General features: G+C 43.5%; 1 protein-coding gene, 1 long non-coding RNA gene and 2 pseudogenes across 3 annotated transcripts; 3 read left to right on the top strand and 1 right to left on the bottom strand.

Annotated features, from left to right (window-relative positions):
• Nucleotides 1-947: 947 nt before the first annotated feature.
• On the top strand, nt 948-1,487 carry LOC140646480 (TRPM8 channel-associated factor 2-like). The gene has a single exon (XM_072850521.1). It carries the CDS (start codon nt 948-950, stop codon nt 1,485-1,487), a length of 540 nt encoding a protein of 179 aa, XP_072706622.1.
• Nucleotides 1,488-3,674: 2,187 nt separating this feature from the next.
• Nucleotides 3,675-5,463, top strand: LOC140646431 (TRPM8 channel-associated factor homolog; annotated as a pseudogene).
• Nucleotides 5,464-6,296: 833 nt separating this feature from the next.
• LOC140659182 (uncharacterized) lies at nt 6,297-17,852 on the bottom strand. 2 transcript variants are annotated; one of them, XR_012045021.1, is made up of 3 exons: nt 17,579-17,852; nt 13,242-13,276; nt 6,297-10,100 (listed from the first exon to the last, which is right to left on the bottom strand). It is a non-coding gene; the product is annotated as an uncharacterized lncRNA (long non-coding RNA). The 2 variants fall into 2 exon arrangements; XR_012045022.1 differs by lacking the exon at nt 13,242-13,276 and adding an exon at nt 12,293-12,768 and having other exon boundaries at nt 6,297-11,640.
• Nucleotides 13,073-16,915, top strand: LOC140659176 (TRPM8 channel-associated factor 2-like; annotated as a pseudogene).
• Nucleotides 17,853-18,247: the final 395 nt, after the last annotated feature.

Genomic DNA, 18,247 nt, shown 5'->3' with positions numbered 1-18,247 from the left:
ACTAGTTATGGTGCATGCTGGAGTAGTCCATCAAAGCAGAAAGGCCAAATTGCAATTGTGGCAATAAGACAAGAAAACGTTATCACAGAGACAGACTGCAAAATAACACATGAAACATTTAATAATTTCTGTGAAAATGTAGTTCAAGCAGCAGTCACAGAGCAATGCAGCATGCAGTCTGGGAAAATCCTAGGACACACCTGAGACTGACCTGAGCAGGAGCTGAAGTGGAAGAAAAGTAAAATAGATTAGGAGGCCACATTGCCCTTAGCAAACATAAAACCAGAAACAGAGGATTTTCATGCTCTGATAAACTAAGAATGAATGGGTTCATTGGTGAGGTTTTCAAATTACATCTAGATTACTGGCTTTGTTTTTACAGTCAGCTTGCTTTTAGGGGAAAGTTGCCTGCTATTGCTATCTACTGCTGCTAGTAGGGAGCTGGAAGCCCAACAAAGATCTGATGAAGACTTTCCTTTTATTATCAGGCTAATGGTGATTTCGCCAGTAGGTGAAGTCTCAGATTTGCCAAGACACTTGGAGAAACACACAGAGGCACAATACCTCTTCAAGAGCAAATGTGCAATAAAATGCTGATGACTCTGTCAATTTTATTAACTACTTTTGTATAAGCTTTCTGGCTAGCAGCAAATTATTTGCAGACATGTTGGTCATAAAGAACTCAGTGGCATTGAATGAGCTGCTGATTTAATAAGAGGTTCTGCTCATTTTGATTTCTCTAAAATTTGGTTAGACAGCTAGATAAATTTGTGCTATTTATATTGATTATTTTAGCCTTTGATTCTCTGGCAGCAGCTGTAGGAAGTAATCCATAAATCAAGCATAGCTAAAATGGGATTAATCTGCCCTGGTTTAGGACTCCAAAAGTTACCCATCTCAATCTGAGCTGCTTACCCAAGGCTCCCTTTAGGGCCAATGCAGAGGAAATGCATCTCATTGGAAATGAAGCCTTCTTAGTGCTGGTGAGCACGAATGGGCAAGTGCTAATCGCAGCATCTTGTTATGGGAAGGGCCGGATGGTGGTTGTTTCCCATGAAGGAATCTTGAAGGACTCCAAGTTTTCCCAGTTCCTCAGAAATGCTGTGGAGTGGCTGAAGCCTTCCTCTGAGGCCCTGGTTGGGGTCCATCCTCATTTGGATTCCCTCTTGCAGCTGCTGCTCAGGGCTGGCACCAAAGTACAGGCTGGGGCAGAGCTTAGCCCTTCCCTGGGGGTGTACTGCATGGATGCCTATGACTGCACGAAGGCAAAAGACCTGGTTGGCTTTGTAAAGCAGGGTGGAGGGCTGCTCATTGGCGGCCAGGCCTGGCACTGGGCTGGTCGACATGGCAAGGAGAAGGTGCTGTTTGAATTCCCTGGGAACCAGGTGACCAGCGTGGCTGGTGTGTACTTCACAGGCAGCGAGGGAGAGACTGGCACTTTCTCAGTGTCCAAAGAAATGCCAAGGATTCCTCTGATCACCCAGTGAGTATTTAAATATTTGTTTGCACTCTCTTTAGATTGTATATAGTGTTTATTCTGCCTTGGGTTTTCTGCTATTGGCCTGCTGGAACGAAAAAGATCTCTTCTCCCTGTCCCCCAAAAGAAATGACCATGAATAGAGATGGATGTGCAGGAGTTGAAGGTGCTTCTACAGGTTATTGAGAAACTACCAAGAAGCTTGGCTCATGTGCTCCATGTTAAAGTGTTCAACAGATGACTGTTTAGGAAGAAACTTTTTGTTGAGCCTGATCTGCACTGCTGTGGCACATTTAGCCTTTTTTTTCCACCGTGGCAATAGCACAGCTATGGGGCCACTTCCTGAGGTATTTAAATCCTTCCTGGTGCAGGACCTGGGAGACAAAAGATTACCTTTGTCTTTCCTGCTAATCTCCTGTGGTGTGGTGTAAACTTTAAGGCATTTGTAACAGTTCTTAGCTTTGTCACTGGACTTCAGGGTGTACTTCAAAGTCCCTGGGAAGCATGGGGAAGATACTGAGTGGATCCATGAGGCTTGGATATTGTCCACACAGAGTCCATGATGTAGCCATGCATTCCCCACCAGATTGTGTATTGTGTAGATGCCTGGTAGTGGAGGCAACTAGGCTCAGTAGCATAGGTGATCCTTTCCTGCCCAGTGCTGCGAATAGAACAGAACAGAATAGAACAGAATAGAATAGTTCCAGTTGGAGGGATCATCTAGTCCAACTGCCTGACCACTTCAGGGCTGACCAAAAGTTAAAGCATGTTGTTAAGGGCATTGTCCAAATGCCTCTTAAATACTGACAAGCTTGGGGCATTGACCACCTCTCTAGGAAGCCTGTTCCAGCGTTTGACCACCCCCTCAGTAAAGAAGTTTCCTACTGTCAAGTCTGAACCTCCTCTGACACAACTTTGAACCATTCCCACGCATCCCATCACTGGATACCAGGGAGAAGAGCTCAGCACCTCGCTCTCCACTTCCCCTCCTCGGGAAGCTGTAGGTCCTTGAGTGATGAGGTTGCCCCTCAGCCTCCTTTTCTCCTAACTAGACAAGCCCAGAGTCCTTGGCTGCTCCTCACAGGACATTCCTTCCAGCCCTTTCACCAGCTTTGTTGCCCTCCTCTGGACACATTCAAGTACCTGAACATCCTTCTTAAATTGTGGGGCCCAGAACTGCACACAGTATTCAAGCTGAGGCTGTACCAATGCTAAATGCAGTGGGATGATCACCTCTTTTGACCAGCTGGTTATGCTGTGTTTGATGCACCCCAGGATGCGGTTTTCCCTCTTGGCTGCCAGGGCACGTTGCTGACTCATGTTGAGCCTGCTGTTGACCAGCACCCCCAGGTCCCTTTCTGCAGAGCTGCTCTCCAGCCACTTCTCTCCCATTTATACTTGTGTTTCATATTACTCTGTCCCAGGTGCAGAATCTGGCATTTGTTCTTGTTAAATTTCATGCCATGGAGGATTGTCCAATGCTTCAATCTATCCAGATCCCTCTGCAAGGCCTCTTGTCTCTCCAGAGAGTCAACAGCACCTCCTAGTTTAGTATTGAGAGCTAATGGTGCATTCAGAAACTTGCTAATGGTGCATTCAACTCCTGCATCCAGATCATTGATAAAAATATTGAACAGAACTGGCCCTGGAATTGAGCCCTGAGGGACACTGCTAATGACTGGCCACCAACCAAATGTAGCCGCATTCACTACAACCCTTTGAGCTCTGCCCTTCAGCCAGTTCTTCACCCAGCGCACCATGAACCTGCTCATCTCACAGCTGGACAGCTTGTGCAGAAGGATGCTGTGAAGGACAGTATCAAAAGCCTTACTAAAATACAGAAAAACTACATCCACCACCTTCCCTTCACGCACTAGGCGGGTGACCTTAGACTATTAGAGTTAAGGCACTTTATTTTGTCACAAGTCCCTGAAGGTGATGATAATTCTTCAGGGAATTTCTCACAAATAAGCTGGGAATTTGAAGCTCTATAATTGGACCTTATACTGCTACATAAGGAAGAATATATTACAGCTTCATCTCTGTCTCAGAGCTATGTTCAGACAAGGATAATAGACCATGTAATGATAACAAGACTCAGCTCTGGCCATGCTCAGGAGGCAGCTCTGCTGAGGCAATAAGCCATTGTCTTCACAGTAATTTTTCAGGTGTGCTTCACTGCCAATACACTTGGAACATGCTGACGGAAGTCTGAATCATGGAATAGTTGAGGTTGGAAGGGACCTTTGGAGGTCAGTTGCTCCAATGTCTGCTCAAAGCAGGGACACCTAAAGCAGGTTGCTCAGGGCTTTGTCTAGTCAAGTACTGAATATCTCCAAGGACAGAGATTCCACAACCTGTCTTGGCACCTGTTCAGTTTTTAACCACCATTATGATGGAAAAAATTATCCTTACATCCCAGGATGGAGAGGCAGGCAGGCAATGGAGGCTAAAGTTTAGACCAAAGCCCGTGGTAAAGAGACAAGCAAGAAAGCAGGTGACTGTGCAACTTTGCAAACAACTATCACAGTTTTAACATTTTACTGCCTGCTTTCCATTTGCTCTACGGCTGGAGGTCACCACCTTAAAACTAAGCTGTTAGAAGAAAAAGTGTCAGAGCCCCTAGACTTCCTGAAAAGCAAAATCAGTTGGATTAGTTGAAGCCACTGCTGAGAATGTTTTGAGGTATATGTCTACCTTTGCACTGAAAAGGATTAGGAAGAGTTTGCCTGAACTCTTATGGATTCTGTGCCCTGAGGACAATAACTTCTTGTGAAGGATAGAGCCACCCTCTGTGGGTGGTAACATCTTAGCCCATTGCAGAAAAATCTAACATGAGTCACAAGCACACAGCACCATTCTTGCCTGGAATTCAATTTATACCATGCTTAAGGAAAGCTGGTGATCCCTGTAATTTTAACATTGCTGCCACTTCAGTGATATCTGTTGGGTTAACTTTCAAGTCTCTTTTGATAGAGATTAATATATTTGTCTTGATAACTTCTTGAAACAGGGAGTGTTAATAGGAAGTCATGACTGTATCACTACTAACAGGGCAAAGATAAGTACAGCTTTCAGCATTTATAAGTCAATCTGGATGACAAGGATTTATTTTGGTTTTCTAGACATGGATTGGATGCGAAAAAAAATTTAGACGTTCTTTTGAAAGGAGTGACTGAATTCAAGACAGAAGATGGCAGTGTCCCCTCCCATCTATTCATCCATGGTGCATTAGCATTTTCCATTGGTATGAATGACTCCCACCAGGCATTCCTTGCAGCTGCACACTATGGCAGGGGCCGTGTTGTGGTACTCGCTCATGAAAACTTTTTCCAAGCATCAGCAATGAAAACCTTTATCCTCAATGCCATTGATTGGCTTGATGCTGGGAAGGGAGGACAAGTTCTATTTCTGGTGATCTGCAGGACTTTTTCACTCTCCTAAACCAGGAGAACATCCCTAGCAAGCTAAGAGATCTTAAGGAAAACCTGAGTGTGTACTGTTGCAAAGCCTACAGTGATGAGGAGGTGGAGAAGATTGATGAGTTTGTTTGAAGGGGCAGTGGTCTGATGGTTGGAGGACAGGCATGGTCCTGGGCTGCAGGGAATGCTGATAAGAATGTTGTTGCAGGGTTCCCTGGGAACGAAATACTGCAAAAGTTTGGAGTTGGTATCTTAGGAGATAACATACTAGCATCAAGTCAGCCAGTCTTACATCCTGATGAGGTTTTCTCACAGTACCACTTTCTCAAGGCACTCTCCCAATTTCAGCAAAACCTCAAGAAAAAAGAAGCTCTAAAGCCACCATATTCCTCCTGGCTCAAGAAATTAGCACAGGACTCAACAGTGTTCCTGAGGATTCCAACTCAGACCTCCCTAGCTATCTGCTCTGTTCAGGAGGAGGTGGCTGAGCTAGTGCTTTCCCAGCGGTTCCTGATGTCACTGCTGACAGCCCAGTCAAAGGCAGCTCTGAGGAAATGGTTTTAATCAACATAGCTGCAGAGCTCTATGACAACTTCTCTGATGTACGAAAACATGTGCTCCCAACCAAAGTCTTCCAGAAATTACTACATCCCTAACTGTAACTGTTCAGATTGATGGAAGAAGTGAAGGTAGGGGATATTTTTCTATTTCCTTCCTCAGCAGCACCCAAACTGTGGAATGGAATAAGGCTGACCAGGTAATCTATAAATATAATAGTCTAAATCTCTCTGCTTCCTTCCTGCCCCAGCTTTCTTCTGGGATTGCATGCACACCATGTAATCAGAAATACCTTGGTCTTGTGATGGATGCTGGCATATTGATCATTTGATCTTCTGTTGGGTACAGTTTTGGTCAGATGATGAATAAATTTTTGGTTATGCAATAGGGGAGCTGTCCAGGTACATGGCCCATAAATGCTTCCAGAGGAAGCAATTTGACTTGTTGGTCAATGTGAAGTATGACTACTGCTTTTTGTCAAATTCAGGTGCAAATTCAGGTGCAATGACATTTCACCTGAAGATGTCATTGCATGGAGCTGTGTGTTTTGTCTTGCTTGAGGAGAGCTTCTCCGGAAAGAAAAAATCCCACACTGTTATGGAGGGTTTCTAGTTGGACATATAAAATCACAAGTCACTTTTGGAGATTGTCCTGCATTCTTTTTAGAAACAAGCATCACTTCCGATGTTTGTTTTGGTTTCTTTTTTTTTTAATAAAATTTTACCAGAAAGGTCACCTTGATATCAAGTTTATGATATCAAGGTGATATCATAACTAACTTTTATGATGTGAGGGTGGGGCAGGATTATCTTGATAGTTTGGTTTGAAATTTCCTTGCATTTTCTCAATTTACTCATAAATCATTAAGAATTCAAACTTTTCAAAAAAGGTTCAGCATTAGCTATTGGTCAGATGGGGAAGGATTCAGCACAAAGGTGAAAGCTTCAGAAAACTAATTTATTAGAAGCTGCTGTTGAATTTTATCTGTAAGTTGAAGACTATCATATGACTTATGTGTTTCTATCTTGATAATGCCTGTGGTTCTTTCTAAGGTCCAGAAGCATGTAGAAGCACTGGGCTTTATATTCCTCCCAGAAGAATGGCCACTCTGCATTTTCCTGCATCTGCTGTTGCAGCTAACCTGGAGGTGAACATTTGCCTTTGTTTCTCATTACAGTCAGAAGAACTTTCATTGCTTCCATTCTCGTTTCTTTGAAGTTTGTCTTGGCCTTGCTGAGGCATGAATCACAAACAATTTCTCCCCAAGTTTCTCCTATGATAAACCTCTTTCTACGTTTCTCAAGTTACACTCTCTCACTTCTGACCCGAAAAATGACTGCCCTATGCAGCTGTAATGAACACACCTCTGATTTTCATCTGCTCCATACTGTCACCATCTCATGTTGGTCTCATACCTCCTCTGTGCCCTTCTCCATTCCCCTAGAGAAGGCAGAGGTCAAACAAGACAAATACCTGTATTGTTGCTTTCAAGAGTAAAGGAATAATTCCTGTACTGACAGTGAATAGGATGAGAAATAATAAGGTTGAATGTTGTCTATGTGGAGGAGACTACTAGGTATTTCTGCCCACTATAAAAATATCTTAAAATATCTTACTTGCCCCACCTTGCTGTCTTCTGCTATCATCCTGCCTCACTTCGAGGCCTCCAAGCTGTTTTCCTTCAAGTTTTATTACCTCTGTCATCAGGACAAATGAACACCCACACTATAAAAAAATATTTTTGTGAGGTTTATATCTCGGCTCTGAAACCAGCCTCTACATAACTGTAAGTGAAAAGGGATAAACACTACAGTAGAGGTAGTTATGCAAACAGTATTATCCCATAGCAGGGTGGGTTTTTTTTTTTCTCTTTAAAGGGACAATAATAGGACAAGCTTTCGGCAGAATTGAGCAGAACTAGTCTGGGAACCAGGGATTCCCATGTCTTCAGTCACTCACGGCCTGCCCATGTGGGCATTACAGTGTTTCAGAGAGTGCGTGGAAAGCAGGTGAATTATTATAAATGGGGACATTGTCCCTTCCCCAGCTTCCTTTCTCCTCACTCATTTCATATCAGGGTAAGCTCTGCTCATGCTCTGCTTTTTACCTTTATGCTATTGTATTGGGTTTGCGTGGCAAGGTTTTGGTAGCGGGGGGGACTACAGAGGTGGCTTCTGTGAGAAGCTCCTAGAAGCTTCCCCTATGTCCGATAGAGCCAATGCCAGCCAGCTCCAAGACAGACCTGCCACTGGCCAAGGCTAAGCCCATCAGCGACAGCAGTAGTGCCTCTGTGATAACGTATTTAAGAAGGAGAAAAAACTCCTGCACAACAGCAATTGCAGCCAGAGAGAGGACTGAGAGTATGTGAGAGAAACAACTCTGCAGACACCACAGTCAGTGGAGAAGGAGAGGGAAGAGGTGCTCCAGGTGCCAGAGCAGAGATTCCCCTGTAGCCTGTGGTGAAGACCATGGTGAGGCAGGCTGTCCCCTACAGCCCATGGAGGTCCACGGTGGAGCAGATACCCACCTGCAGCCCATGGAGGACCCCACGCTGGAGCAGATGGATGCCCGAAGGAGGCTGTGATCCTGTGGGAAGCCTGTGCTGCAGCAGACTCCTGGCAGGATCTGTGGCCCCATGGAGAGAGGAACCCACGCTGGAGCAGGTTTGCTGGCAGGACTTGTGACCCCGCGGGGGACCCATGTGGGAGCAGTCTGTTCCTGAAGGACTGCACCCTGGGGAAGGGACCCATGCTGGAGCAGTTCATGAAGGACTGCAGCCCATGGGAAGGACTCAATTTGGAGAAGTTTGTGGAGGACTGTCTCCAGTGAGAGGGACCCCACGCTAGAGCAGAGGAAGAGTGTGAGGATTCCTCTCCCTGAGGAGGAAGGAGCGGTGGAAACAATGTGTGATGAACTGACTGCAAACCCCATTCCGCATCCCTCTGTGCCGCTGGCAGGGAGAAGGTAGAGAAAATTGGGAGTAAAGTTAAGCCCAGGAAGAAGGGAGGGGTGGGGGGAGGGTGTTTTTAAGATTTGGTTTTATTTCTCATTATCCTGCTCTGATTTGATTGGTAATAAATTAAATTAATTTTCCCCAAGTTGAGTCTGTTTTGCCCATGATGGTAATTCTGAGTGATCTCCCTGTCCTTATCTCAACCCATGAGCCTTTTGTTGTATTTTCTCTCCCCTGTCCAGCTGAGGAGGGAGTGACAGAGTGGCTTCGGTGGGCACCTGGCATCCAGCCAGGGTCAACCCTCCACAGCTATCCATTTATAGCAGCACAGCTGTAGCAGCTGTGATGGGAGGTAAAGGTGCTAAAACTGGGGCCAACCAACTTTGACATTTCTTCAAAACCAGTGAAATCCCTCCTTTTGAACAGAGCTGTAGGAAGAGAATTCTACTTTTCTTTGGCAACTGATCCAGCATTTCCATTTTCTTCTTCATGGGGCTTAAGTCTGCCCTTGAATTCTTTCATGCTACTTTCATCTGATTGATGTCTGTGCTGAGGTGACGAATAATGTTCCATATGGTAGCATACTGTAGCCTTTCCCTGCTGAGACAAGAGCGTCTTGTTGCCTATGTTAGCTACAGAACACACTGAGTTTGGAGTGGAGCTACCTGAGCCTGTCCGAGTTGCAGTGCCTTTCGGTGACTGTTGTTCCCCCCCGGGTGCAGATCGGCTGTCAGACTGATGACCTCAGCTATGCTGCGGAGCTGAAGAGGCCTCCTTTGGTGGTAAAGAAGTTCAAAGTTGAAAAAAACACCATGGAAGTCTCTAGTCTGTTGGTTGGCCTCATATATATCATCGTGCCAAAGGAGAGCACATTAGGCCCAGTATCAGTCACAATTAAAGAGGCTGTGCAGGCTCCATTCTTCAGGCATAGTAAGTGGTCCCAAAAACCTAACTATAGGCAGGTGAGTAAAGAAGTATTTCTGTATTTCTAGCTTGCCTATATTTTCCTGGGTTTTTGTGGTCACGTTTGGAGAAGACCTCAGAATAAGTAATGCCCCAGGAAAGCCTTTGCATAAGGCTTCACATTTCTCAGTGCAGGAAGTATATTGATAGGACTTTCATTTAGGAATTAACCACTGTCCGTGTTCCCAGTATAAGCATGTCTGAGCCACCTTTAAAATGTCTTGATATTGAAAAGTGAATATCTTCAATATGACCTGGAGTCACCAAAGATGACTGGTGCCCTCACCAGAATCTCAGGATCTGCCCACTGATTCAGTAAAACCCAGTTACATCTAGATTGATTTATTGTTTCTGAGGCTATGCAGAGGGTTTTAGCTATGGTGATTGTCCTCCCTCTTCACACTTAAAACTTCTTTTTAAATTGGTTCCCTTTTTTCATCTGAATGCTGAATCAGGGGAAACTGACATCTCTGCCTGGCAGTCAACCATCCATCAATACCCAGCCCCCTGGGCTGAGCTGGCACAGAGAACATCATCCTGACAGTACCAGCTGCTGATGTACACCACATGGACAACCCGGAGAGTCTCCTTTCCATCTGGAACAAGATGATGAATGCAATAGCCAGACGGGCAGCTATCTCAGCAACTTTGCCAAGGCCAGAGAGGATGGTGGCAGATGTCCAGGTATCTCATGGCGAGTATCATAACTAGAACATTTTGTCTTTATCTGTGATGGATATTTGTAAGGGAAATACACAAGGCAGTAACATTATTACAAGATCATGCAGATCCTCAAATCAGCAGATTCATCCCACCAAATTCAAGGAGACTGCTTGTGAGAGTAAGAATCTTCTGTGACTGTCAAGAGCTGGTACACAAAAGTAACACATTCTGCTGCTAAATCTGAGGCTATCCCAGGGTAAAACACAGTGGAGGGTGACAGGCTGGCCACAAAATGATGTGTATACTGGGTCATGTTACTCTTAGTACTGTGGGAGTGAGTTTATGCTAATTGCAACAGAAAGAAGGGAGACAAAGCTAGTTGTTTTAGGCAGGACAAAGGAGAACTTGAAACTTAAATTAAAAGGCATGCAACAGACATACAGACAGCCTACTACATAATAAGACCCTGATGTTAGCAGGCGTAGGATCACTTATATCAGTGGGGGAGTGAGGGCAGTGGTAGGGGGAAAAGTTTGTTGTAAGCAGCATTTTGCTATCTGTCATTTAAGAAACATGCTGCTTAAAGACAATTTGCTAGGCCAGTGGAACTGAACAGGCTGGAGCAGACTGATGTGTTATTATGGGTGGTAAGGAGGGTCCTAAAGGCAAGTTTGCCAAATTTCACCATTATTTGCAATTAATCTTTTTACAAGTATTGCACTTTTCTCAATAGGACTGGCAGGTGCTTTCAGCTCTACTTGATTGCAACACTAAAGGTCTTTTCTACCACTTGAATTGATAAATTCATCAGCTGCCCAGGCCACCACTCTGTCAATAATCCACAGCTCTAGCAGCTTAACGCACGTGGTGTAACTGCTGTCAGTCAAGTAGGACTAATTCGAGAGAGGCTGGCTCAAGTGTAAACAACTTGCACTTCAGTTATTAATAACCAGTTAATTATAATCACTAGTGAAATATAACCAAAATAAATAAGTGCTATGTTTCCATGCTGCATGTGCTCCTCCAAGCATATCCTCACCTAACAAGGATTTTAACAGAGTAATCAATCATTACATCTGGCCACATGTGGCTCTGAATTTAACAATGAGGTTGTAATCTGTCAGTGACTCTGCAACAATTGTGCTTAGATTACATGTCAGTTGCTGATTTTTGTAATTGCTAACCCCTCAAGCTTAACAGGGAATATGGGAGTATTATATTTTTCTCATTCATTCTTACAATTAGTGACAGCTGTATTTGAAAATTCAGACTCAGGACACAAAGGTAACATAATTGTCATTAATAGTTTTGTACACATATAAAGGATGAGAAAGCAATTCATTTGGCAGTGCATGTCAGAGAACAGAGTCTATCCCTTTCCCTGCTTTGTTTTAGCTGTATTGCCTCCGTAAGCCTAGTAAGCAAACTATGGCATGTGTATGACCCAGGCCAGTCAGTAGGTTTTCTGCTAACACAAGCGGCTGTTCTGCAGGAATTTTTACTGATGCACAGGAAGAACTGATTTCCAAATGCCAGAGTTTAAAATCCTTGGATGTCTACAGATGCAGGTGAACTTCAAGCCACTAGCGCTCCCTTCCCTTGAGCTGTAGAGAAACAGGAGTGTTAAAAACCAGCATGACCCTGAACACATGCAGATTTGATTCACAGCTGCTGTGAATCAGAACTTTCAAATGAGTTTGCACCAACTGAGAAGCTGACCTGAGAAACACTTGTTGTTTAGAGAGCTGCCATTCTTTGAGTGAAGCTGCACTCAGAAACAAAGACTTCTGGATTATTGATTTATGTGGCTCCTTCTCTTAATGTATTTCAGCCCTCTGTACAAATATTCACCATGTGATAGACAGCTATGTCCACCAGAGGCCACACTGGTAGAACCCAACATATAAAACTCTTCCATCTTCTATCACGCCTGCTGAAATAAGTGGAGAGTAGCACCATTTCAGAGATGTGAATGGCTCTCTATCCTCCCTGCACTGTTCTGGAGCTGTAAGAAACCAGTGAAGGATCCATTGAGCCTATTGAATTGTCACTGAAGGAAAAAGATAGGAAATTCCTATTAAAAGCTACTGAAATGTGATTTTTAAAGCTGGTTATGGTAGTCAGCAATACTGAGAAACTCATGGGAGATATTGAGGAATACGTTAAGTCTGTCTTTTCTGAAAAAAGATTTTTACAAACAGCATGAGAAACAGCAAAACTGGAACTGAAGTGATGACAATTATAGTGAAGTAGTACCTGTGGCCATCAGCAGCAAGTTCTATCCAAAGCTGAAGTGAACTATGGAATATTTTTCAGTAGTAAAGAGCTGCTTTACTAAAAACACTGACAAGAATCTGCCTTCACAAAAAAAAAAAAATCCCAGTTCACGTTTTGCTTTCTGGTACAATAGATATTGCCAAGGCACAGTGGAGGTTGGCTGCTCCCTGAGGGGCAGGGAGCCAGGAGCCAACTGCAGTAACACAGCCAGCAGGACAAGGTGCCTCACCAGCTGGGGCCATCCCACAACACCTGAGTGCGGCAAGCAGGTCAGATCTGGCACAACAGCCAGGGTCTGCTGAGAGTCCAGATTGCTAGGCAAGTCTTCAGGGATGAGGCAGGTCTGAGGTCAAGCAAGGAAATCAATCCGCAAGTCAGGGTCAGGTCCAGTGATGGTAACCAGGGTCAGACATAGTCCAGTGATTACCAGGCAGGCCCATCGTGATGAGGCACATCTGAAATCAAGCAGGGAAGTCAGACCATGGATCAGGGTCTGGATCAACAGGGTCCATGGCCAGACACAGGCATGGCTGTGAAAGAGCTGGAGACCTGCACACCTACAACATAGCTCAGGCAGGGACTGTCGACCCAGGGCTGGGCTGAAATGCAGCCCCTGGGGCCACCAACAGGAGGTATGGATGGAATTCCCAGGTGGGGCTGCTCAAGGCCCAGACACAAAATTTTGCAACGAAACATTTTAGTCCCCTGCCTTCAAGATTAAAATCTGCTGCTTCTTTGGGAGCACTTTAGGAAAAATAATCAATTTTTCTACTTTATTTGTGTCTGCTATTTATCATGAGGTTTTTACCCCATGTATTTCCTCCAGAGCCAAAACTTAGATTACAGAGTGTCTAGGGAGAGCTGGGGAGAGTGCTGGGGTCATTTTCATCAACATAAACCATACAGTTATTTGGCTATACAAGGATACAAACTGTCCTGGCAATAGCATCTTCCTCACCAGATCTGAAAATAAGAAAACACCAGTGTCAACAGAAAATTCTTCTACAGACAGAATTATATTTCCACACCTCCTCTCCACTCCTGTAGCTGGGAGTATGGTCATCCGCGATGTTGGTAGCTCTGGCAAATGTCATTTGGCCTTTTTTGCTCTTTGCATTGGGTAGGTGCTGAGGAGTGGAAATGGAGCAGAACATACAATATGCACATTCAACTTTTGCTTGTGGTTGATACATTTGATACTCCAACACAGGGGGTGGAAGCATATCATGAGCAGCATCCACTCATGACAAACAAGTCAAGGAATGAGTTAACATAAAGATAATTAATTGTATTTTCCTCACTGAGGCATTCCATCCCATAGGCTTTCCCAGACAGATTGCCAGGATTGTTTGTGGTTTACCTTCCCTGCAGGTTGGATGCATGCTGGCTACCCAGTCATGCATCAGTTGGAGTCAGCAACAGAGATGGTAGATGTGCAGTCGTTGTCATGTCCCCCCTCCCAAAAAAAAAAAAAGCCAATGGCCTTTGGGGTGCCATTCATGAGCTGGACCACAATCAGCAGCAACCTGAATGGGAGTTTCCCCCTCACACCACTGAAGCCACCTACAATCTCTGGTCTGTTTATGTGAATAAGACTGTGTTGGGCATCCCAAGAGATAAGGCCCACAAGGCACTCACACTAGAACTTAGAAAGAAGAGGATTCAAGATTACGTTGAAAATGGAGCACAGCTGAAGGACTGGGAAGTATTTACTGCCCTGGAGACATACGTGCAGGTAATCTTCAGGCGAATTAAGCTTGCAACAGATTGACAAACTGATAGTTTTAATCCAGGGCTGCTTCTTTCCTCTTCCTTGCTTTCTGCAACCACTTGATCCCTACCCCAGATTATCTCTCTCTGTTGACTATTAGTCTCCAACAGTGTCTTTGTGTGCCGACTCATAGGATTCCACAAACCGACATGAGTCAGTCCTGATCTGACTCTGAGTAGCACACTTCAGCAGGAGAGCCAGGGCTGCAGGGAAAAGTTTTTGAAGCAGTCCTCAAAAAATCTACTTGTTTTGAGTCATTTGTGATCTCAGCACAGTGTAAAGGTCATTGGTCTGTGGAATGTGCCGGTTTGGGATGTAATGGTAAACGACAGTCTTTGGGCATTACCAAAGATGACTTCTGATCATTGATAATTGTTTATTTTTCTTTTTTTTTTTTTCTTAATTTAAGCAGGACTTTCAGGTTTGTTGGTGCAATACTTCATTCAGTAGCACCCAGAATTAATTGACGGTACAAACATCAAGTGCAGAGTCACCAAGCAGGGAGCCTGTGTTTTATGCTGAGAGAAGAGAGTTTTATGTATTATAAATATGCAGAAATATTATAAGTATGCATACTTATAAGCATGCAGAGGTGGGTTGATATTTGTATCAATCTTCTTTTGAACAAGTGTAACAACTGTAAAAAAAATTGTAGTAATCAAGCCTGTAAGCGCATCCATGCCCTTCAGGATGAAAAGCACTTATATAAATACTTGATTTTTGGGTTTGTGTGAATATTAGAAATACAGGCTTGTTGAATAGTCTGAAGATGTTAAAGGGCTACTCTGATTCTTCTGTAGGCATCTAGAATTTGTTGGGTAGCTACGCTTACAAAAAAGAAAGAAAAATGCCCTGTGAAAAGATTAGTAACTGAATTTAATAAAATATTTTTTTAAAATTGCAGGTAGAGTAATTCTAAACTTCCATACATATATTTTGTACCGTTTCTCTTTTCTTATGATTCATAGCTCCAAGAGGCCTTTGGAAAGGAAGCCTTCATTGAAATATTTTCTGAATACCAAAATATGTCTGAGCTCCCAGATGATAATGACTCAAAAATGAACCTGTGGGCAGAAAACTTTTCTCCTCTGGTGTAGAAGAATTTTACTCCTTTCTTCAAGGCCTGGGGATGGCCAATCAAGGAGAGCCTTTCCCAGCAGCGGGCTGTTTCTTTCCCCAGTTGATCAGATGATCCAATGAAGCAATATATCTCCTAAGCAGATTTTTTCTCATGAAAATGAAAATGTGATTGTCTGTGATAAAGCCAGTGCTCTGCAATAGTTTTAAATGGTGTCTGAATGGTATGGTATTATAATGAATCTGAGAAGCAGCTTTACATCGTAGATGTGATAGAAGAGTTCGTTCTTGGCTCCTTCACAAGTCTGCCTTTGTGTGTTAGGGTCCCACTACTTCCTTTCCCAACAGGAGTCATTTTAACCATTTAACCACAGAAGGGGAAACATTTGCTGTCTTAATACCAATGAAACAAAGCAACCACTTCCCATTTTTTTCTTCCTCTGTTTCCTTGTCTCTAAAAGATCCTCTGTTCCAGACTTACTTAGTCTTGTTACAGATATGCAAAGTTTGTTAATTAAGATCATTAGAAGAAGAGTAGGAACAGGGGAAAAAAGTAACTTTAAAAAGAGAGACATGTTAGGAGATAATAAAGCTAGAAATAAATGGAAGAACTTAGGTGAAATTATGGCTACAGCCACGAGAAATGAGAATGATCATTCAAAGGAAAACCTTGATGGACAGCATAGGAAAGGACTTGATCTTTGTTTAATGTTTTGAAAGGAGTTGTTCTGCTTTCAGAGCTGGTAGCTGTGTAGTGAGAAACGGCTGCTTTAGCTCATGTCAGAAGCAAAACAGTGTCCAGGCAGTGAAGTTACCACCTTGATCCTCAGCTAGAATGAATCTGCAGACATCTAGTGCATGTGAAATTGTGGCAACTCGCTCTGCCTAAGGTTCTCAGACAGCAGGTGCCTCACCTCACAGGATTGAATGTGTTGACAGGAAAGCAGCACTGGAGTGTGTTTACAATGGTCTATTTTGATCTCCCATCTAAATAATCAGATCAATGGCCCTTTCTTAAATGCTACGCCTGAATTTCCCCTATGTTAAAACATGGACTATAGCACAAGCCAATTTTTATGGTGCATTTCGAGATCCTGAGCCAAGCAGTTTCTTATCTTATGGCTGTGGTTTCTTTTTCTAGTGAATGTTACAGAATTCTTGATGTTGCTGTTAAGGCCACTGGCACGCACCACAAGGGACAGCAGCAACAGAGTCAGAGGCTCTCTGCAACTCCTCCAGATCTCATGGGCCATAGCTCAGCAGATGTTTCAGCAAAAGAGCTGGGAAGTAAGGCATACAAGGATCAATGATTTCTTTTCACTGTGCCCAGATAAACATATGTCAAACCTATGAATAATCCAAAGGCAATTAAGTGACCTGCACTAATAGTACTACAGATCGTTTACACGTACATCCAATAGCAAATGTTCTCCAGAAAGATCCCCCAAATCCTTCAACCATCCTGAACTTGAAAATCTTTATTCTATACTTTGAAGCCAAATGTTCAAATGCTATGATTTTTTTCTTCTGGCAAAGTCCTGCAACTATTCTGTTTTGAAGTTTTGGGGATTCTAAGCTGAGAAAGAGCTGAAGACTTTATGTTTTGATTCTCAGGAACTGAAACCTAACAATGCATGATCATCTCTTCAACCCCGATGTTTGAAAAATTTCCACAAAGCTAGTTTTAAATATTCCAGAAAATTGGACTTGCTCCCTTTTCTACAGTAGAGGATATTCTTCCAAATTGGGTGCTTTTAACACTGATATTTAATTTCAGTAGAACCTCTTTTTGCCTCTGGTGTTTTGTGGTGTCTTTAATAAAGGCTTTTTGATTGTTCCTATCTGTTTGTACATAATATGATAACATACTGTTAAGACATCTAGGATCCAGTGGTTATATCCAAGGTGCTAGAAATGTTCCTTCATAATGTACCATCAGAGCATGAAGAATTGTACAAATTTCATTTAGCATTTTCATCATGATCTCATGCTAATAAGTCTTGCTGATGCCACAGATACATGGGCATTGTTGGTACAGAGTGTACGAATATTATCTGACAATAGTCAGATGTCACTGAAGACTATAGAATGGGAAATAGGATGAAATTCTAAAGTGCAGAACTATTTTGAACTCCTCATCAATAGTTTATTTTCTAAGTTAAGAGCTTATCAATGGGAAATGGCAGAGAGGAAAAGATCTGGGCATATTAGTGGGTCACTGAATAGCTTACGATATACTGAAACGGAAATAAATGCTGAAGATAAGGGGGAGGGGGAGTGAGGAACCAGCCTTAAGATTGGTTTTGTTAAACGTAGTTTACGTAAGCCTTGAAAAATTAAAGCCTGGGAGAGGTTCTATGATTATCCTCTATGAATGTATTGAAGGGGTAAACTCCAGAAATGAGGAAGAAACCTACCTCAGATGTCTCCAACAGCAGTAACTGCATGGAACCCCTTCCAGAAGATATACTCAGGGATCTGCCTGTGCTCTCAGATGCTGGCCTGGAGATAGGGAAGATCTTCAGGTTTCCGCAACTTGGCATTATCAACATAACAGACATCTGCTCTGTACCTGTTTCCCCGGCTTCTCCCCTGGCAAGGAGTCTGAGTAGTATGGTGTTTTATTTTAAAATAGTAACACACACTCGTGTGTTCAGGCATGGGTAAGTACTCATTACTGCTTCTTTACATTAAAAGGGGGAAGGAAGGTAAGGAATTGTGCCTTCCTCTCTGGGCAGAAGTTTCATGATGACTCAGAGAATCTGTCTGACAGACTCCTGAGAGAGCTGTTTGCTATCTCAGGAATGGATTGTTGATCATGGCCATGAGCCCACAGCTTTATCTGATCTTTCAGATCCGCTAGTCGTGGGGGATCTTAAGAACCAAGGCCTAGAAGTCAGTTGCTTCTTTTATGAAAGGCAGCGCAGGGTTTGGAGCATAGTGCTTGGTGTGCTTGTGGTAGCCAAGGCTGAGAAGATGTGCTGCAGGGTTCTGCCTCTGCTGGGGTCTCCTAAGAGCTGCAGACTTCTTCCCTGGGTATACTGCACTGCTGTAGGGTCTCTGAGTGGTGGTGAGGACATGAACAA

The sequence above is a fragment of the Ciconia boyciana genome, chromosome 1 (assembly GCF_034638445.1).
Source record: "Ciconia boyciana chromosome 1, ASM3463844v1, whole genome shotgun sequence".
In the NCBI taxonomy this organism is placed as follows: Eukaryota; Metazoa; Chordata; class Aves; order Ciconiiformes; family Ciconiidae; genus Ciconia; species Ciconia boyciana.
This window is presented reverse-complemented; position numbering and strand designations above follow the sequence as displayed.